The following is a 22167-nucleotide window of genomic DNA, read 5'->3' as shown; positions in this document are numbered from 1 at the left end:
TGTTTAAAAGATCTGATGTCAGTCATGGTGTAAGGTATGTAGGCTACCTTGGGGATAGATACTGTGAATGACACACTACTGTTGTTAACGACCATATGTCGACACTCGGATAGAGAAGATTGAATGTGTTGGGCATGCACAAAAAAAAAAAAAAAAAAAAAAAAAAAATGGCAGCTCGGCTGAGAAAATTATGTGAAGACTCAGTGGAGAAGAACTGTCAGACGGAAAACACATAGGTGGTCCAGGTCGTCTTACAGGAAGTGAAATTGTTTCTTCGACAATATTATGGACTAGCAATAAGAAAAAATGTAGCAGATATGGAAAACATGAGACGAGCTGTTTGGGCAACATGGCTTGGCTTGGCTGTGAGCGCTATGGGACTTAACATCTGAGGTCATCAGTGCCCTAGAACTTTGAACTACTTAAACCTAACTCACCTAAGGACACCCGACACATCCATGCCCAAAGCAGGATTCGAACCTGCGACCGTAGCGGTCGCGCGGTTCCGGAATGAAGCGCCTAGAACCGCTCGGCCACACCGGCCGGCTATTGGTAAGTTAATAAATCTGAAAATTTTCTTTTGCGATTTTTCGAAAACTCGAATATTTATCATTCAGGTACATTTTTCTCCTGAATAACTGAAGTTAAACACTCAAATTGGTACAGATACTTAGAATGACCTCCCTTGCCTACTATTTCCTGAAAAATTTACAACATGATGATGATGGTCGGTGATATCTAAGCTACATTTTTAAATATTTTTGTTGTAGTAAAATAAATTACTTGCCTTTTTATCAGATAAGCATCAGGGAAGGAAATTGGAGGCATACAACACTTATGTCAATGTTGTCTGTACTCTGACCTTTGCCAAGTTGTGCAGTCAGTGGTTCCAAAGAAAATGGTGCCCCAGCGAAATAGTGCTCCATTTTTTATAATATTATAAACATTGTTGTCAGGACCAACATATGACAAACATCTGAATGATTTTTTGGGCAGTGCTTTGACTAATGACAGTAATTTTGTGTAAGAATTTTGAGCTATCTCTCATTTATAGATCAGTTGCATTATGAGGGTGAAGATAATGCTAAAAATGCAGCCAGACCATGGGCGTCCCCCTTTATGAAAACATTTCAGTACTAGAAAATTTCCATTGTATCTAGTTCAAAATGGTTCAAATGGCTCTGAGCACTATGGGACTCAACATCTTAGGTCATGAGTCCCCTAGAACTTAGAACTACTTAAACCTAACTAACCTAAGAACATCACAAATACCCATGCCCGAGGCAGGATTCGAACCTGCGACCGTAGCAGTCCCGCGGTTCCGGACTGCAGCTTCGGAACCGCTAGACCACCGCGGCCGACTTGTATCTAGTTGTTGCTGTTGTTGTTGTTGTTGTGGTCTTCATCCTGAGACTGGTTTGATGCAGCTCTCCATGCTACTCTATCCTGTGCAAGCTTCTTCATCTCCCAGTACCTACTGCAACCTACATCCTTCTGAATTTGCTTAGTGTATTCATCTCTTGGTCTCCCTCTACGATTTTTACCCTCCACGCTGCCCTCCAATGCTATATTGGTGATCCCTTGATGCCTCAGAAAATGTACTACCAACAGATACCTTCTTCTAGTCAAGTTGTGCCACGAACTTCTCTTCTCCCCAATCCTATTCAATACCTCCTCATTAGTTATGAGCTCTACCCATCTAATCTTCAGCATTCTTCTGTAGCACCACATTTCGCAAGCTTCTGTTCTCTTCTTGTCCAAACTATTTATCGTATGTGTTTCACTTCCATACATGGCTACACTCCATACAAATACCAGATACTTTCAGAAAAGACTTCCTGACACTTAAATCTATACTCGATGTTAACAAATTTCTCTTCTTTAGAAACGCTTTCCTTCCCATTGCCAGTCTACATTTTATATCCTCTCTACTTCGACCATCATCCGTTATTTTACTCTCAAAATAGGAAAACTCCTTTACTACTGTAGGTGTCTCATTTGCTAATCTAACTCCCTCAGCATCACCCTATTTATTTCGACTACATTCCACTATCCTCGCTTTGCTTTTGTTGATGTTCATCATATACCCTCGTTTCAACATACTGTCCATTCCGTTCAACTGCTCTTCCAAGCCGTTTGCTGTTTCTGACAGAATTACAATGCCATCGGCGAATCTTGAAGTTTTTGTATCTAGTATAAGCCCAGAAATTTCGTGGGGGGAAGGGCCTCCCACCTTCCCCCCCCTCCCCCCTTCCCCATCTCACCTGCGTGTTTGGCAGGAGCAAGTGAAGGAGGATATCCAAACAACAACGAAAGGAGTAGACTGGGATACAGTCACAAGTGAAAACTGAGTGTTGGTGACTTTGTTGTTCAGACAATGGACATAACAGATCAACGAGGTGTGTCCAAGGCAGCAGGCTTCTAGCAGCCTTGAGTTCTGTAAGCACGTTCTGTATACTGGAGCGCACGCCGATACGAACCCGTGCCGGTCTTATTGCGCCGCGACGATATTTGCAGTGACCGACCGACCGACCTCAGAGGCCTGCAGAGTATTTTACGACTTCCGCCTGGTGAGAGGTGAACGAGGTAGGTGGCTGGCGCTTTCATCTCGCTGTCCCTGTTGTGTGAGCCGACCCCGCTTGTAGCAACATACTGCTCCTTTGGCTCTCTCACTGTACACCCCTCCCCACCTCCCCTGCAGCTCCCTAGCCGCGAGGGAGCGACTTGCGAGCCTCTAAAGGTCTTTCGCTATTATAGATAAACACGAAAATCGTAAGAAATTTTGGTCTTATGTCAAAGCGGTAGGTGGATCAAAACAAAATGTCCATACACTGTGTGACCAAAAAGGTACTGAAACAGAGGAAGACAGACTGAAGGACGAAATACTAAATGTCTTTTTCCAAAGCTGTTTCACAGAGGAAGACTGCACTGTAGTTCCCTCTCTAGATTGTCGCACAGATGACAAAATGGTAGATATCGAAATAGACGACAGGGGGATAGAGAAACAAAATCGCTCAAAAGAGGAAAGGCCGCTGGACCTGATGGGATACCAGATCGATTTCACACAGAGTACGCGAAGGAACTTGCCCCCCCTCCTTGCAGCGGTGTACAGTAGGTCTCTATAAGAGCGTAGCGTGCCAAAGGATTGGAAAAGGGCACACGGTCATCCCCGTTTTCAAGAAGGGACGTCGAACAGATGTGCAGAACTATAGACCTATATCTCTAACGTCTATCAGGTGTAGAATTTTGGAACACGTATTATGTTCGAGTATAATGACGTTTCTGGAGACTAGAAATCTACTCTGTCGGAATCAGCATGCGTTTCGAAAAGGACGGTCGTGTGAAACCCAGCTCGCACTATTCGTCCACGAGACTCAGAGGGCCATAGACACGGGTTCCCAGGTAGATGCCGTGTTTCTTGACTTCGGCAAGGCGTTCGATACAGTTCCCCACAGTCGTTTAATGAACAAAGTAAGAGCATACGGACTATCAGACCAATGGTGTGATTGGATTGGAGAGTTCCTAGATAACACAACGCAGCATGTCATTCTCAATGGAGAGGTCTACCGAAGTAAGAGTGATTTCAGGGGAGTGTCGTAGGACCGTTGCTATTCACAATATACATAAATGACCTTGTGGATGACATCGGAAGTTCACTGAGGCTTTTTGCGGATGATGCTGTGGTGTATCGAGAGGTTGTAACAATGGAAAATTGTACTGAAATGCAGGAGGATCTGCAGCGAATTGACGCATGGTGCAGGGAATGGCAACTGAATCTCAATGTAAACAAGTGTAATCTGCTGCGAATACATAGAAAGAAAGATCCTTTATCATTTAGCTAAAATATAGCAGGTCAGCAACTGGAAGCAGTTAATCCCATAAATTATTTGGGAGAAGGCATTAGGAGTGATTCAAATTGGAATGACCATATAAAGTTGATCGTCGGTAAAGCAGATGCCGGACTGAGATTCATTGGAAGAATCCTAAGGAAATGCAATCCGAAAACAAAGGAAGTAGGTTACAGTACGCTTGTTCGCCCACTGCTTCAATAATGCTCAGCAGTGTGGGATCCGTACCAGATAGGGTTTATAGAAGAGATAGAGAAGATCCAACGGAGAGCAGCGCGCTTCGTTACAGGATCATTTAGTAATCGCGAAAGCGTTACGGAGATGATAGATAAACTCCAGTGGAAGACTCTGCAGGAGAGACGCTCAGTAGCTCGGTACGGGCTTTTGTCAAAGTTTCGAGAACATACCTTCAGCGTGGAGGCAAGCAGTAGATTGCTCACTCCTACGTATATCTCGCGAAGAGACCGTGAGGATTAAATCAGAGAGATTAGAGCCCACACAGAGGCATACCGACAATCTTTCTTTTCACGAACAATACGAGACTGGAATAGAAGGGAGATCTGTTAAGAGGTACTCAAGGTACCCTCCGCCACACACCGTCAGGTGGCTTGCGGAGTATGGACGTAGATGTAGAAGCGGCTAGCAGACGACAGTAGAACAAGTAAATAGTTCTAATAAACGTAGACCCTCAAACCAGTGATTTCTCCTATATGAGATATGCACAAGTGCTGCCGTTCCAATGCTGCAACACTGTGTCCGAAGTTATATTTTTGGACAATGTTCCTTATAGTGAACCAAAGCCATGTGTTCGGTTCACAGCATGATGATGTTTGGTTTGTGGGGGGCGCTCAACTCCGTGGTCATTAGCGTCCGTACAAAGGCCCAATTTTAACACAGTAAAAAAAATTTTTTTTACACCGTCCAGTCTACCCACTGGCACGAATGATGATGATGATGATATTGATAACACAAACACACAGTCCCCCGGCAGAGAAATTCCCCAACCCGGTCGGGAATCGAACCCGGGTCCCCGTAACCAGAGGCTGCAGCGCTAGCCACTACACCACGACCTGCGGACGGCCGAAATCTTCCTTTACATGAACGCGGGCCATGTGGAACGCCTGTAAGGTGTTTGTCCTGAAGTGCGTATCTTCCTTCACTTTGGATCCCCAGGGCCCCGTTGTTCTAAGGTGTTTACCCATACCCAGTTGTAATACGTCGTATTAGAGAAACCATTGTTTTCCAGACTTAAGGGGGAAGACCACATTAGGAGGTTCAAAAAATCCCTTTTTTATTGCATAAACCGTTAGCTTAACAATCCAAGAATACTCTGTCAAAATTTCAAAGCGAAATTCGCATTCGTTTAGATTTTATGAGCATAGAACGGAAGGAAATTCTTCCAATATGTGAAGATTTTATCAAGGGATGAATTACTAGAGAGATGTTTAGGCGGCCACACACAAAATGCGAACGAAAATTTTAATTTCACTACTAGGCGATTAGCTCCTGAACACTTGCACTCCCGACTAACAGTCGTTGAATTGGCATCTTACTTAGTAGCGGGCTTTTTCAATGAAGGAAATTCTTCCCTTGCCATGGTCATGAACGAGTCGGGAATTGCAGCAGACACGCAAAACTTCAGTTGCGCCGTCAGAATTGTGTTTTCAATTGGAAGATCATTTATATAGACTGCATTCAGTAATCAACCTATGACTCAACCATATGGAACTCCACTAAAGATTTGTCCCCGTTCAACAAAATTTTCCCCGTATTCACTGGTCAAAATTACGTAGCACAATTTTATGTAATCCTGGAAAAAACATGTTTTTATAGGGAGAAGGGTGATTGATGTATGATTTTTTTGAGATATTCAAACAACAGATTTTCAGTTGTGACTTTTTTCATGTTCTGAATCCGTATGACGTGAGGTATATCAAAGAAAATATCGACAATATGAACTGTTAGTGGTCACCTTGTTTGCTCTAAGACGCCCAGATGGAGAATTGTGTTATGTGGTTGAAATCTGTCACAGTGGGAAATGTTTTCTGTGGGTGCGCCTAAATAAATAAATAAATAAAAAATTCCCACGATCCTCCTGGCATCTTTCAGCGAAACACGTAAACAATTTCTGTAACATTTTTCTACTTATGGAAGACCATGTACACATATCACAGACGATACTGGACCTTACATGAAACGACGCGGAAGAATTTCAACCAATTTATGTTTCAGATCATTTAGCACAGCTTCGAGCATCAGTGAAAAAACAAAATGAATGACTATAGACAACGGTGACTTACATATTATACAGAGTTATATTTCAATTTTTTTTTTTTTTTTTTTTTAAAGACACATTCACAAAACACATATTCCGTTGTGACGTTTCCGACTACACGTTGGTTGTCTTCAGAAACTAGGTCTTTGACGACATATGTCTCTCTCTCTCACACACACACACACACACACACACACACACACACACACAAATACGCGTTGTTCGAATTACAACTATTGCTCTCCTAGTGTTTTCCATGTGTTGCACAAGATGGGCAGGTTCCGAAGATGGCCAATTTTCTAGTTGAAACTGATCGCTACCTTAAACTCTTGAGATTGTATATATAAAAAGAAACTAACAAGCTATCTTTCAGTTATCTGTTAGTGACTCATTTTGGAGTACAAGCTATTTTCACGGAATCAACCTTATTTACCGTGTATTAAATGGAGCGCTATTTACATATATGCGCGATAATGGCCCTCAGTTGCATTCCACGGCGTTAAGGGCTGTGTTACTATCCCCTATCCGGAGAAATCTCCCCATATTAATGGACCTGCAGCTAAACTTGCGGCGTTCTTGGTAAAAAATGGCAGTCTATGTAAGGAGAATTTTGACTGACATGTTACAGGCTTTTTTATATTTGTTGTTGTCACATAGGCATACTCAGTTGTTGATGGTATTAGGACAGCAACCAGCCACAAATTTACTTGCAGTTCCTTTATTCAAAGGGTACCGCTATCGGTTTCGAATCATCATGATTCATCCTCAGACTGTTTACACGCTTTCTTTATTACATGTGGTGTGTTTTTTTACAGATTGTCGTGAAACGTCGGTTTGGAGTGTTTGCTTTCATAGCATTCGTCCAACAGATGTAAATGCATTCCCACTGCATTCTTATTGTTGCACACGTAAATTGTTCTCACTGAACACTTACGATATGTCACTCAGAAGATTTCTAACACGCAACATATGTTTTGATACATACAAAGATCTTACAAACATATGAGTATCGTATGTATGAGCATCATATGTTTGTAAGCTCTTTGTATGTATCAAAACATGTGTTGCGTGTAAGAAATATTCTTAGTGACAAATCTTATGTGTTCAGTGACAAATCTTAAGTGTTCAGTGACAAATCTTAAGTGTTCAGTGAGAACAATTTACGTGTGCAACAATAAGAATGCAGTGGGAATGCATTTACATCTGTTGGACGAATGCTATGAAAATAAACACTCCAAATCGACGTTTCACGACAATTAATCTGTAAAAAAACACCACATGTCATAAAGAAAGCGTGTAAACCGTCTGAGGATGAATCGCAACGATTCGAAACCGAAAGTAAATTTGTGGCTGGTTGCTGTCCTAACACCATCAACATTTGTCTTCAAACAACAGCCAGGGTCTCCATCATGTCATCATATGACAAAATTGCATACTCAGTTGCGCTGTTTGTGGACGTACAATGCATTGATCATCAGCTGGATAGGTACGTCTCTGGCACCGTATGGCGTACAAAACATTCACGACACACACACTGCCACTATGACAACTCATATGGCGTGAAAGACGTACTGATTCTGAAGATTGTGAATTTGACGTCGCAGCTGGATACGTGTTTTGTGAATGTATAAAAAAAATAATCCGCTTTCTTCCCGCCGTCTTATTTGCACGACGGCATTCTGGCACATTAGAAGAATCACTCGCTGGCTGCGGCACAGAAACCACCGGGAGAAGGGCAGCAAAACGCATTCGCTGTACGAACTCTGTGTTGACACCAGCGACGCTGCGACGAAGAGCTTTTCTTCTCCTCCTCTGGTCTCAAACACTGGAAAACACCAATACGGCGTGCTGACGCCGTAAACACACGCAACACTCGTCGCACGCCGTCCTACGCTTCTGCGCAGTACGCAAATCGCACACAAAAACACACACACACGCTCCCGAGGCCAGATCGGCGCAACACTGCCACGGAAGAAAACAACGCCGACAAGAGACGATCAAGGCGCGCTGAAGTTAGCTGGCAGTCAGAACAGATGACGCGCCGGTAACAGTGGAGACCCGGCCGCGATCGCGCGCGGATTGCAACTGCGCCCGCGGACAAAACACGGCGCCGCGAACAGCTGACGGCGCCAGAGGCTGCGCCGGCCGCCGCTAGAGGCGCTACGGTCGCACGACCGCTGATAAGCTTATCTCTGGCTCGCGAATGCCGACAAGCGGCTATCTCTCTGCCTAGACTGCATGTCTAATAATTAATGGTGTGTACGATGTGTGATCAAAAAGTAACGGGAATTTTTCTAATTTCGCGGGTTTTATGCATACAATTTAAAATATAGACTTCTATCAGAAATCGGTCGCTAAGGTAGAATATTCAAAATTTCTAGGTGAATGCATTGTTGAGGGGTTGAACTATTGTTTCTACCCTGATCAGGAGTCCAATTTCTAGGATGGCCTTCGGCTATGCGTCTGAGGTATGACTTGTGAGGTTCTTACATTGAGGTTCTAATAATTGCACCACAATGGTCTATAACGTCCTCGCCTTAAGTCAAAATACCTATTTGCACACCTTATACCGTTGGGCATAAATACATATTCTCTATAGGCGTCCCTGAACTGATGCACTACATCATCCAAATTAGGCTTACAATACCACAATTCTTCCAACACAATAACAACTGCAGAATAATTAATCTTCTTGCCATAAAATGTTATAGCAATTTCATCAGTCCTCTGCCGGTTGCTAGCAACAAGGAAGGCGAGGCGTAGATCGTCCGGGTAATTTCGGATATGGTCCCAGTTGGCATAAAAAAATTCCAACGCAGACATTAGCTGTAAACAAATACCTTTATTCAGAAAGTAACATTACCTTTCCTCTTACAAAAAGTCATATAGATTATTCCTTACAACAAATGTAACATATTTAACTTCACTTTGAACATTATCGTTTTTCTCAGGTTAACCACCAGCAATTTGAAGTCCAATGTAAAACGGATCGGTACCTTGAAAAAGCCGATTCTTTACTTTACATTTCAGTATGGGAAAATGGCATTACTAAACATGGGTATACGGGTTGTTGTTGTTGTTGTGGTCTTCAGTCTTGAGACTGGTTTGATGCAGCTCTCCGTGCTACTCTATCCTGTGCAAGCTTTTTCATCTCCCAGTACCTACTGCAACCTACATCCTTCTGAATCTGCTTAGTGTATTCATCTCTTGGTCTCCCTCTACGATTTTTACCCTCCACGCTGCCCTCCAATACTAAATTGGTGATCCCTTGATGCCTCAAAACATGTCCTACCAACCGATCCCTTCTTCTGGTCAAGTTGTGCCACAAACTTCTCTTCTCCCCAATCCTATTCAATACTTCCTCATTAGTTATGTGATCTACCCATCTAATCTTCAGCATTCTTCTGTAGCACCACATTTCGAAAGCTTCTATTCTCTTCTTGTCCAAACTACTTATCGTCCATGTTTCACTTCCATACATTGCTACACTCCATACAAATACTTTCAGAAATGACTTCCTGACACTTAAATCAACACTGGATGTTAACAAATTTCTCTTCTTCAGAAACGCTTTCCCTGCCATTGCCAGCCTACATTTTATATCCTCTCTACTTCGACCGTCATCAGTTATTTTGCTCCCCAAATAGCAAAACTCCTTTACTACTTTAAGTGTCTCATTTCCTAATCTAATTCCCTCAGCATCACCCGACTTAATTAGACTACATTCCATTATCCTTGTTTTGCTTTTGTTGATGTTCATATTATATTCTCCTTTCAAGACACTGTCCATTCCATTGAACTGCTCTTCCAAGTCCTTTGCTGTCTCTGACAGAATTACAATGTCATCGGCGAACCTCAAAGTTTTTATTTCTTCTCCATGAATTTTAATACCTACTCCGAATTTTTCTTTTGTTTCCTTTACTGCTTGCTCAATATACAGATTGAATAACATCGGGGAGAGGCTACAACCCTGTCTCACTCACTTCCCAACTACTGCTTCCATTTCATGTCCCTCGACTCTTACAACTGCCATCTGGTTTCTGTACAAATTGTAAATAGCCTTTCGCTCCCTGTATTTTACCCCTGCCACCTTTAGAATTTGAAAGAGAGTATTCCAGTCAACATTGTCAAAAGCTTTCTCTAAGTCTACAAATGCTAGAAACGTAGGTTTGCCTTTCCTTAATCTTTCTTCTAAGATAAGTCGTAAGGTCAGTATTGCCTCACGTGTTCCAGTGTTTCTACGGAATCCAAACTGATCTTCCCCGAGGTTGGCTTCTACTAGTTTTTCCATTCGTCTGTAAAGAATTCGTGTTAGTATTTTGCAGCTGTGACTTATTAAGCTGATAGTTCGGTAATTTTCACATCTGTCAACACCTGCTTTCTTTGGGATTGGAATTATTATATTCTTCTTGAAGTCTGAGGGTATTTCGCCTGTTTCATACATCTTGCTCACCAGATGGTAGAGCTTTGTCAGGACTGGCTCTCCCACGGCCGTTAGTAGTTCCAATGGAATATTGTCTACTCCGGGGGCCTTGTTTCGACTCAGGTCTTTCAGTGCCCTGTCAAACTCTTCACGCAGTATCATATCTCCCATTTCATATTCATCTACATCCTCTTCCATTTCCATAATATTGTCCTCAAGTACATCGCCCTTGTATAGACCCTCTATATACTCCTTCCACATTTCTGCTTTCCCTTATTTGCTTAGAACTGGGTTTCCATCTGAGCTCTTGATATTAATACAAGTCGTTCTCTTATCTCCAAAGGTCTCTTTAATTTTCCTGTAGGCGGTATCTATCTTACCCCTAGTGAGATAGGCCTCTACATCCTTACATTTGTCCTCTAGCCATCCCTGCTTAGCCATTTTGCACTTCCTGTCGATCTCATTTTTGAGACGTTTGTATTCCTTTTTGCCTGTTTCACTTACTGCATTTTTATATTTTCTCCTTTCATCAATTAAATTCAATATTTCTTCTGTTACCCAAGGATTTCTACTAGCCCTCGTCTTTTTACCTACTTGATCCTCTGCTGCCTTCACTACTTCATCCCTCAAAGCTACCCATTCTTCTTCTACTGTATTTCCTTCCCCCATTCCTGTCAATTGTTCCCTTATGCTCTCCCTGAATCTCTGTACAACCTCTGGTTCATTTAGTTTATCCAGGTCCCATCTCCTTAAATTCCCACCTTTTTGCAGTTTCTTCAGTTTTAATGTACAGGTCATAACCAATAGATTGTGGTCAGAGTCCACATCTGCCCAACTGAAACTGCCTGAAGAACCAAGTTCGATCGCATGTGAATGTTCTTCTCACTGTTTACTTAGATTACAATGGGATTGTGCATCACGAGTTCCTGCCTTATGGTCGTAAGGAATACTACCTGGACACCATGTGCCATTCGCTTGAAAAAAAAAAAAGAGTGTGTGTGAAATCTTACGGGACTTAACTGCTAAGGTCATCAGTCCCTAAGCTTACACACTACTTAACCTAAATTATCCTAAGGACAAAAACACACACACCCATGCCCGAGGGAGGACTCGAACCTCCGCCGGGACCAGCCGCACAGTCCATGACTGTAGCGCCTAAGACCGGTCGGCTAACCCCGCGCGGCTCGCGTGAAGCAATCCGAAGGAAATTACCAGAACTGTGGCAATACCACTCGCGGAAATTTCATCATGACAGTACTTCCACGCACACCTCAATGCTTCTTCGTGTTTTTTTTTGGCAAAACTCGAAACAGTCATGTTGCCCCAACCACCGGACACGCCCCCCTGCGACTTCTTTCAGTTCCCAGGGCCGAAAACCATGACAGGGCGTCATTTCGCCACCACTGACGAAAGCAGAATCACTGAAGGGGCTGAATACGATAGCGAAACGTGGGTTCCACAAGTGCTTCTGAGATCGGAAAAAGCGTTGGCTCAAGTGTATTATATCTGAGGGGATTACCTTGAAGTGGACAGACTATGTTGATTAACGAATAAAGATGGTTTAAGCAAAAAAATTTCCGTTACTTTTTTACCACATCTCGTAGAGGCCGTACTACACAGCTCGACATAAAAACTGCAGTGCAGGGTCGATAGGAAGTAATAAAATTTTACTTATCGCACGTATGCATATTAGAAAGACTACATTACATGATAAAAAGTACCCGGACACTCATTAGTTGGCAACAATACGGCCTGTGACCACCCTTTGCCTGTATGACGGGTCGAACTGTGCCGGCGACACGCTCAGTGAGGTGTCTGGGTAAGCGGGCTGCTTCTGTGTTGGCAGCACTGTGTAGTGCTTTGCATTGGATCTCTGACTGCGCTTTCTTTGTAAGAGACTCTGTGGCTGGTCGGACTCGTTGATGGAAGTTAATCGCCAGTAGTGTTGGGCAGTTGGAAGTTGGTCGCCAGCAGCGATGGCAGTACGAGGTGCATTCAAGTTCTAAGGCCTCCGATTTTTTTTCTAATTAACTACTCACCCGAAATCCATAAAACTAGCGTTACTTCTCGACGTAATCGCCCTGCAGACGTACACATTTTTCACAACGCTGACGCCACGATTCCGTGGCAGCGGCGAAGGCTTCTTTAGGAGTCTGTTTTGACCACTGGAAAATCGCTGAGGCAATAGCAGCACGGCTGGTGAATGTGCGGGCACGGAGAGTGTCTTTCATTGTTGGAAAAAGCCAAAAGTCACTAGGAGCCAGGTCAGGTGAGTAGGGAGCACGAGGAATCACTTCAAAGTTGTTATCACGAAGAAACTGTTGCGTAACGTTAGCTCGATGTGCGGGTGCATTGTCTCGGTGAAACAGCACACGCGCAGCCCTTCCCGGACGTTTTTGTTGCAGTGCAGGAACGAATTTGTTCTTCAAAACATTTTCATAGGATGCACCTGTTACCGTAGTGCCCTTTGGAACGCAACGGGTAAGGATTACGCCCTCGCTGTCCCAGAACATGGACACCATTATTTTTTCAGCACTGGCAGTTACCCGAAATTTTTTTGGTGGCGGTGAATCTGTGCACTTCCATTGAGCTGACTGGCGCTTTGTTTCCGGATTGAAAAATGGCATCCACGTCTCATCCATTGTCACAACCAACGAAAAGAAAGTCCCATTCGTGCTGTCGTTGCGCGTCAACATTGCTCGGCAACATGCCACACGGGCAGCCGTGTGGTCGTCCGTCAGTATTCGTGGCACCCACCTGGATGACACTTTTCGCATTTTCAGGTCGTCGTGCAGGATTGTGTGCACAGAACCCACAGAAATGCCAACTCTGGAGGTGATCTGTTCGACAGTCATTCGGCGATCCCCCAAAACAATTCTCTCCACTTTCTCGATCGTGTCGTCAGACCGGCTTGTGCGAGGCCGAGGTTGTTTCGGTTTGTTGTCACACGATGTTCTGCCTTCATTAAACTGTCGCACCCACGAACGCACTTTCGACACATCCGTAACTCCGTCACAACATGTCTCCTTCAACTGTCGACGAATTTCAATTGGTTTCACACCACGCAAATTCAGAAAACGAATGATTGCACGCTGTTCAAGTAAGGAAAACGTCGCCATTTTAAGTATTTAAAACAGTTCTCATTCTCGCAGCTGGCAGTAAAATTCCATCTGCCGTACGGTGCTGCCATCTCTGGGACGTATTGACAATGAACGCGGCCTCATTTTAAAACAATGCGCACGTTTCTATCTCTTTCCAGTCTGGACAAAGAAAATCGGAGGCCTTAGAACTTGAATGCACCTCGTACTGTTGGGCAGTTGGAGGTTAACAGCCAGCAGTGGTGGATGTGAGATGTGAGAAGTTAGCATTGATGGAGGGTAGAGGTCTGAAGTGTTAGCGAAGGCTAACGATCAGTACATGTTCCACTTGGAGACTGAATATCATTCATGATTATATACCTTTGTACTAGATGTCAGTGACGATTTATACTCGTGTCATAACTGGATGTCACATTATTCAGGTAAAAAACACATTATTTGCGTGTTTTGCAGATTAAATTGCCTTTACCTGCTGCTACTTATTTTACTTATCCCATACGCGTTTCGCCTTCTCCTGTTCTAAGGCATCATCAGTGGGATGTATAATGATACCGTTTCCTTAGTTATAGATTATCAAACAGTTCACTTAGAGATTTTTTGTAAAAATGTAATTACCTACGGTTTGCTCATCTGCGTTTCCTCCCATCTGGTCTGGAGGTCGCACTACCACTTTTGTCACTGTTCTATATTCACATCTTTGTATTATCGCCATCCACACACTGTTCACCACGTTTCTCACTCTTTTTTTTGTGATGGGCTATCATTCTTCTGTCACTCTATACAACCATTTCGTCGTACACTTCTTTTCACAGAGTAAATATTGCGACTCCATTACGTGTTTCATCGTCTTTGGTATGTTTAACTATTTGGAGCTACCTAACGAAGTATATGTTCCAGACCAGATGGGAGGAAACGCAGATCAGCAAATCGTAAGTAATTACATTTTTACAAAAAAAATCGCTAAGTGAACTGTTTCATAATCTATAACTAACAAAACTGTATCATTATAGATGCCACTGATAATGCCTTAGAATAGGAGAAGGCGAAACGCATATGGGATAAATAAAATAACTAGCAGCAGGAAAAGGCAGTCTGGTTTGCAAAATAAGTATTTATATGCTTGCTGCGGAGGATGGCCACACAAACAAACTTGTTATACATGATTTGGTTTGCAACAAAATCTTTCCTTTGCTAACCACGTACCTATTAGTAGCTAGTGACTTTAGTAGCTAGTGACTTTAGTAGCTAGTGACTTTAGTAGCTAGTGACTTTAGTAGCTAGTGACTTTAGTAGCTAGTGACTTTAGTAGCTAGTGACTTTAGTAGCTAGTGACTTTAGTAGCTAGTGACTTTAGTAGCTAGTGACTTTAGTAGCTAGTGACTTTAGTAGCTAGTGACTTTAGTAGTTAGAATCTTTTCTTTAGGTAGCAGTATTGACACTCACTGTATTGCAGTATTTTGCGTAATGAAGATTTTTGTGAGGTAAGTGCTTGACGAAATGTATAGGTTACTGTTAGGATTTCTTTTTAGTCAGACCCATTCTTTTGAATTAATTATTTGTAATCAGGTTTTTTTTTTAAAAAAAAAAAGCTGTCAGATTGCGTTGCACTAGAATATTGTGGGTCAGCGTTGACATGATAAGAAAAGGTAAAGTAGGCTCTGTACGTTCAGTTTTACTCAGCTGTTTCAGAATCAAATAACTTAGAAGTTTCAACTACCCATTTCATTCAGCAATACAAGCAGAAAAGAATTTCAATAAAGAAGTTTCATCTGAATGTCTCTTGCTCAAGAGCCGGAAACATGCAAAGGCAGTGATGTGGGAGAGAAGTCAACGTTCTCATCCGAAAGGTGTTAGATTTTCTTCAAGTCGAGACTCTGGACTGGTATTAATTAAAAGTTAATGCTGTTGAACGAAATTCATGATTGTATGTTTTTTTAAATAAAATGTTACGGAGTTCGAGTGTGCCCCTCTGCGTCCGATATATCGCAAAGTTGGTCCGGTACATATCGATTGTTTCGCTGCGACTCACTCGGATCGCATCGGCTTATTTCCGACAACAATAGTAAAAACGGAACAATTCTTGTAACGCGGTATGCGTCCCCATTTTGCAAATCTTTAGGAAAGTATCCCCAGAAAGGCCCCATTCCTAACCTCTACAAGAAAGTATTCAGAAAATGATATCAACGTTCTAAATGCACAGATTTTTCACGTGGCCGGCGCTGTTCCTCGTAATTGATACGCACAGGCTTGACTTTGAGATAAAATGCACGCAGTTACTATCCATGCCTTTTTATTATTTGCTCTTGCATATTCCGACACCTTTCATGCATTTTTAAGCATTTTTCATGCATATTTTAAAGTTTTCATTACGCACATAATCCGCCTGCCCCGATTACCTATTTATGTGGCACTTGTGGTATTCTGAACGAAGCAAGTCACAAACTGTGGTCTGAATATGCCTCTCGCTGCTGGATTCTGACACATGGCAATGGGCATCTCTGTCTCTCACACAACGCACAGCAAAACTTTCTCAGAAACAAACGGCATTGTAATGTTTTCCTGAATGAGACAGCATTTGCTGAATCTTTGCTTACATCAAAAATCTACATCCAAAGGCATCGACTCGGAAGGTTATGTATGAAAATAAATACGGGAGACAACAACGAATCAAAATTTGCACCACTGCCTGGTGAGCTAGAGAACCGGATCAGAACCCGCACCCTTGCGCTGTCTACTTTGAAGTCTCCACTGTGTACGCACTGTGAAGCAGGGGATTTGAAGCTGATGCGGTGCTCGTACTTACTTTGTAGTCAAACGGTACATGCGTTCCTTATCAAGTCTCTGTCTACCCCTACAGGCCTCTATAAGGAATTGTGGAACACCGTGTATACAGTGTGTAAACTTTTAGATGGCAGATTTCTCCCTAGTCCTGAACCTTTAGAATTCGGTAAACGTCGGGAGGATTCGGTAGGCACGCAGTTTCGACTGCTGCCAACATTACATAGCTGACTGTGTTGTACAAGGTAGCCATGTCGTCTGCTTTGTTATTGTCTTGCGCTGTACTGTTCTGCGTGTTTTTATTGTGCAGTTGTGCTAAACATTATCAAAATGAGTGAAGAGGCAGTTGCTGGCCCGTCTCGGGAGTCGCCAACAACCCCTACCGGTGGGCCTACGGTTAGAAGGAAACCAGTATTACATAGCGATGCTCGCAAAATTATATTGCGTGTGATTGAATGCTGCGAAAGGGAAAGGCAGCAGAAAAAATTGCTTCACCCCATTTGCAAATCTTTGGTGAGAGCTGCTGCATACACAGGACAAAGCGTGCGTAGCACTGGAAGATTCTAACAGTTTTCTAAGAATCGTCCTGGCGTATCACCACAAACGCCTGGCAAGGAAAGGTGAGTTTCCATTACAGATATTTTGTTCGCCATCACTTTGAAGGAAACCCCTATTTCGTCCGATTTACCTTATATTTCATTTTTATACTATATGACCTGTTTAAGTATATTTAACTTTTATAATTGTTTAACATTGCGGGGAATCTAATCAACTGCGCTACGCATGCTACAGTGACGTAATTGTTGAAACATTGTCCATAACTCTTTTCGGGCGTTCGGAGAACAACTCACCAAAGTTTCATTGCAATTGGATAAATGGTTTGTGAGCGCATAGTAGACAAACATACACACATTTATGTACATGACGATTTCAGTTTCGTTCACGAGCAACATTTAGAGCGAGTTTTACTTCCAAGCCTTCCGTCTGCTTTCGTGTAAGCATGACGCGCAATTTGTAGTGCCAGCACTGCAACTGGTAGGCGTGCCTTGCCGCCCCCCCCCCACCCCCCCACCCAACGGCTTCTCACCCCTCGCCAGCCAAAGGTTGCTTCCTTCTCTCCCCGCACTCCCGTCACAACTCTGCCGTCTTACAGTCAACACACTGTACTACAATTCGCATATTCGTGAATTTAACAACTCTCTTCACTCGTGCGAGCATAAATTTAGCAAGAAGTAACCACTCACACATAAGAAGATGTCACTAACAAAACTGAACTCCGCCCGAACAGACCATGAAGTTTCAACGGCACCGACCGGCCACCGTGTCATCCCCAGCCCATAGATGTCACTGGATGCGGATATGGAAGGTCACGTGGTCAGCACACCGCTCTCCCGGCCGTATGTCAGTTTACGAGACCGGAGCCGCTACTTCTCAGTCTAGTAGCTCCTCAGTTTGCCTCACAAGGGCTGAGTGCAGCCCCGCTTGCCGACAGAGCTCGGCAGACTGGGCGGTCACCCATCCGAGTGCTAGCCAAGGCGGACAGCGCTTAACTTCGGTGATCTGACGGGAGCCGATGTTACCAGTGCGGCAAGGGTGTTGGCACGAACATGCCAGACGCATGATGTATTCCACGACAGTTCTCTTATCTGTCAATGCAGTAAAACCAGTTCTGTGAAAGCCAGTCTGCTATCTCAACAACTTCCGCCGCAACACTCTCCACCAGTCTAAAAGACTGCTGGACAACTAACTGGACACTACCTAACTGACACAAACACGTATCTGGCAGCCATGCAACTTCCAAGAGAAAATGGTTCAAATGGCTCTGAGCACTATGGGACTCAACATCTGAGATCACCAGTCCCCTAGAACTTAGAACTACTTAAACCTAACTAACCTAAGGACATCACACACGTCCATGCCCGAGGCAGGATTCGAACCAGCGACCGTAGTGGTCGCGCGGTTCCACACTGTAGCGCCTAGAACCGCTCGGCCACACCGGCCGGCTAATGTCCAGTTAGCTAACTGACACAAACACATACCTGGCAGCCAAACAACTGCCAAGAAGATACTGGGGTATGTCAAGAATAAAAGCCCCTCTTTACAAATGGGTGGTGACATCCCACAGCCCCGAATGTGAACGTGGCCCATCGGAGCAAACTGTAGACCACTTTATCAAAGGATAACCAAAAAAAGGACATTTCAACAGAACTGAAGATATTTCATGACAGCCTCTCCAGAAGCTGCTTGGAAGCTTTATGTACAAAGCACACGGAAGGAACTGTGAAATTAACAACTTCTCTAAACGTTCACCTCCTGTGCTTTTAAAACTAGTTTATTAATGATTTCGAAATATTGTTTCCTATCCCGTTTTTATGTTCGACACACGTCAAAATTACCTGCAGTTTTGCCATAATTTACATAAAAAAGAACACACACACACACACACACTTATGAGGTCAGTACGTTAGAATAAGTGGGACACTTACCGCTTTCCTCTTGTCCTCGGCCGAGACGGCTGAATGCGATCGATGTCTGAACATGTCCATCACCTGAAACACACATCACGCCACACTGTCATTAAAACACCGCAAACACGTGCTGGAAACCGAGCCACATCATCGAAAGATTAAGATAAACGCTGGCGCCAGAGAGGGGAAGGGCAACAGGCAGATTCCATATTTCTAGATCTTCAACAAAAGCAAAAGGAGGATAATGGAGTGTAGTCGAATTAAGTCAGGTGATGCTGAGGGAATTAGATTAGGAAATGAGACATTTCAAGTAGTAAAGGAGTTTTGCTATTTGAGGAGCAAAATAACTGATGATGGTCGAGGAGGAGAGGATATAAAATGTAGACTGGAAATGGCAAGGAAAGCGTTTCTAAAGAAGAGAAATTTGTTAACATCGAGTATAGATTTGTCAGGAAGTCGTTTCTGAGAGTATTTGTATGGAGTGTAGCCATGAATGGAAGTGAAACATGGACGATGAATCGTTTAGACAAGAAGCTTTCGAAATGTGGTGCTACAGAAGAATGCTGAAGATTAGATGGGTAGATCACATAACTAATGAGAAAGTATTGAATAGGATTGGGGAGAAGAGAAGTTTGTGGCACAACTTGACAAGAAGAAGGGATCGGTTGGTAGGACATATTCTGAGGCATCAAGACATCACCAATTTGGTATTGGAGGGCACCGTGGAGGGTAAAAATCGTAGAGGGAGACCAAGAGATGAATACACTAAGCAGATTCAGAAGGATGTAGGCTGCAGTAGGTACTGGGAGATGAAGTTTGCACAGGATAGAGTAGCATGGAGAGCTGCATCAAACCAGTCTCTGGACTGAAGACCACAACAACAACAGATTTTCGAAAAGCATTTAACACAGTGCCCCATTGCAAGCTGATAACGAAGGTACGAGCATATGGAATGCGTTCACAGATATGCGAGTGCTTCGAAGACTTCTCGAGTAACAGATCCCAGCATGTTGTCCTCGACAACGGGTGTTCATCAGAGACCAGGGTACCATCAGGAGTGTCCCGGGAAAATGTGACGGGGGCGCTGATGTTCTCTGTATACGTTACTGTTTTGGCGGACAGGGTGGGCAGAAATCTACGGCTGTTTCTGATGATGCTAGCAATGTTTACTGAAATGTAAAATCTGTACTAGTAATATTTCTATCATAATACGAGGGTCACTCCGAAAGAAATGCACACTATTTTCGTAAAAATACAGTTTTCATTCTGCACGTGTGTAAGTTTTACAGCGTGTAGATTCATCCTTCCCGCTTGTTTTCAAACTTAGTTCAACCTGTTCCCGTGAGTGGCGCCGTCACAGCATGTCTTCGAGATGGCTGCTACACTTGACGTTCGTCAGAAGCAACGCGCTGTCGTACAATTCCTGTGCTGTGAAAACGAGACAGTGGGAAACATCCACAACAGGTTGAAAAAGGTGTGCGGAGATGCTGCTGTCGATCGCAGTACAGTTAGTCGGTGGGCAAGCAGGTTACGTGACGAAAGCGGGCACGGCAATATTGAGGATTGTCCTCGCAGCGGCAGGCCTCGTACTGCACACACTCCATACAGTGTGCAGAGAGTTAACGAATTGGTGACTGCTGACAGACGCATCACAGTGAAAGAATTGTCACGCTACGTTGGCACAGGGGAAGGAAGTGTTTGCAGAATATTGAAAGCGTTGGCGTTAAGAAATTTTTGAGCCAGGTGGGTTCCCAGGATGTTGACACTGGCTCACTAAGAAACAAGAAAAACCGTATGCAGCGAACTTTTGGAACAGTACGAGAATAGTGGAGATAAATTTCTTGGAAGAATTGTGACAGGTGATGAAACGTGGCTCCATCATTTTTCACCAGAGACGAAAAGGCAATTGATGGAGTGGCAGCCTGCATTCACCCAAGACAGAAAAATTCAAAACCACACCTTCTGCTGGAAAAGTTATGGCTACGGTGTTTTTCGATTCCGAAGGACTCTTGCTTGTGGACATCGTGCCAAGTGGAACCACCATAAATCCTGATGCATATGTGACGACACTGAAGAAACTTCGACCGAGTCGTGTTCGACCACATCGGCAAAAGCAGGATGTTTTGCTGTTGCACGACAACGCACGGCCACATGTCAGTCAAAAAACTGTGGAAGCGATCACAAAACTTGGATGGACAACACTGAAACAGCCACCTTACAGTCCTGACCTGGCTCCATGTGACTGTCATCTCTTTGGGAAACTTAAAGAGTCTCTTCGTGGAACAAGATTTGAAGATGACGACTCCCTTGTGCACGCTGCCAAACAGTGGCTCCAACAGGTTGGTCCAGAATTTTACCTTGCAGGTATACAGGCGCTGGTTCCAAGATGGCATAAGGCAGTTGAGAGGGATGGAAATTATGTGGAGAAATGAACATATTGTTCCTAAAGGATGTATCTACACACTGTAAAACTTTCAAACATGTAGAATAAAAGATGGATTTAAAAAAAATAGTGTGCATTTCTTTTGGAGTGACCCTCATACAAAAGTTATATAGTGTATCCTGAACAGAGAAAATTTCAGGACAGTGTGATCAGTCACTGAGCCCTTCCATTGGCATTGGCCAGTGCAACATAGAGCACTGGTATGCAACTGTTAAAGAGTGAGCAGAAACTGAAAATAAGTTTCAATTCTCTGATATAGTAAATAAGACTTATGTTGGGAAAAATGCATCTGCTACTAAGGGGGAACAACAACAATGAAAAAAATTAAAACAATTATGGAATGTGATAGAAACATTCATTAAAATCAGTAGATGCCTTTTTTTAATTTTGGAACACACAGTGCATGGCAAGACTAGAAAGTTTGAAGCGTGCACATAAAGTACCCCCCTGCGCCCCTTGTTGGTATTGCTAGGGTTAACACTGTGGTAGCTTTGGACATGGTGAAGTACGAGCGTGGATTTAGCTGGAACTTTAAATTGGTCATGCAGTTTTCCCAGCTTTTGACGCAGGCAGGTGAGTAGTGGAGCAGCAGGGGTTCTGACCGACCTTGGAGACGGGCCCGCGGCTGGTGTTGCTGTCGGAGCCGGCGCGCGGCCTGCCGCTGCCGCCACTACTGCTGTGTCCGTGGCTCCCGCCGTGCCCGTGGTCACCGCCCCCGCCACTGCTGCCCTCCGACTTTGATGTCGATGACGAGTCTGAGGTCTTGCTGCTGCCCCCACTCGAGCTCGGGGACATCAGCGAGTGCTGCAACATTGTAACATCCATGTGTCGTAT

General features: G+C 43.7%; 2 protein-coding genes across 2 annotated transcripts in view; one reads left to right on the top strand and one right to left on the bottom strand.

Moving 5' to 3' along the window:
- Positions 1-2425, top strand: part of LOC126452773 (trichohyalin-like) — a gene marked incomplete at its 5' end in the record, with an annotated part of 31981 nt that extends 29556 nt beyond the window's left edge. The window contains one exon of the mRNA XM_050091121.1: positions 2375-2425. Within this exon, the coding sequence (XP_049947078.1) occupies positions 2375-2425 (51 nt within the window). The remainder of the gene's footprint in view (positions 1-2374) is intronic.
- Positions 2426-7819: 5394 nt separating this feature from the next.
- Positions 7820-22167, bottom strand: part of LOC126452772 (translation initiation factor IF-2-like) — a 333594-nt gene continuing 319246 nt past the window's right edge. Inside the window, exons 5-7 of the mRNA XM_050091120.1 lie at positions 21940-22137; positions 18909-18971; positions 7820-7948 (exon numbers count right to left, since the gene is read on the bottom strand). Coding sequence (XP_049947077.1) covers positions 7820-7948; positions 18909-18971; positions 21940-22137 — 390 coding nt within the window. The remainder of the gene's footprint in view (positions 7949-18908; positions 18972-21939; positions 22138-22167) is intronic.

The sequence above is a fragment of the Schistocerca serialis genome, unplaced genomic scaffold (assembly GCF_023864345.2).
Source record: "Schistocerca serialis cubense isolate TAMUIC-IGC-003099 unplaced genomic scaffold, iqSchSeri2.2 HiC_scaffold_935, whole genome shotgun sequence".
NCBI lineage: Eukaryota > Metazoa > Arthropoda > Insecta > Orthoptera > Acrididae > Schistocerca > Schistocerca serialis.
Note: the sequence above shows the minus strand (reverse complement) of the source record. Positions and strands in the feature narration are given on the sequence as shown.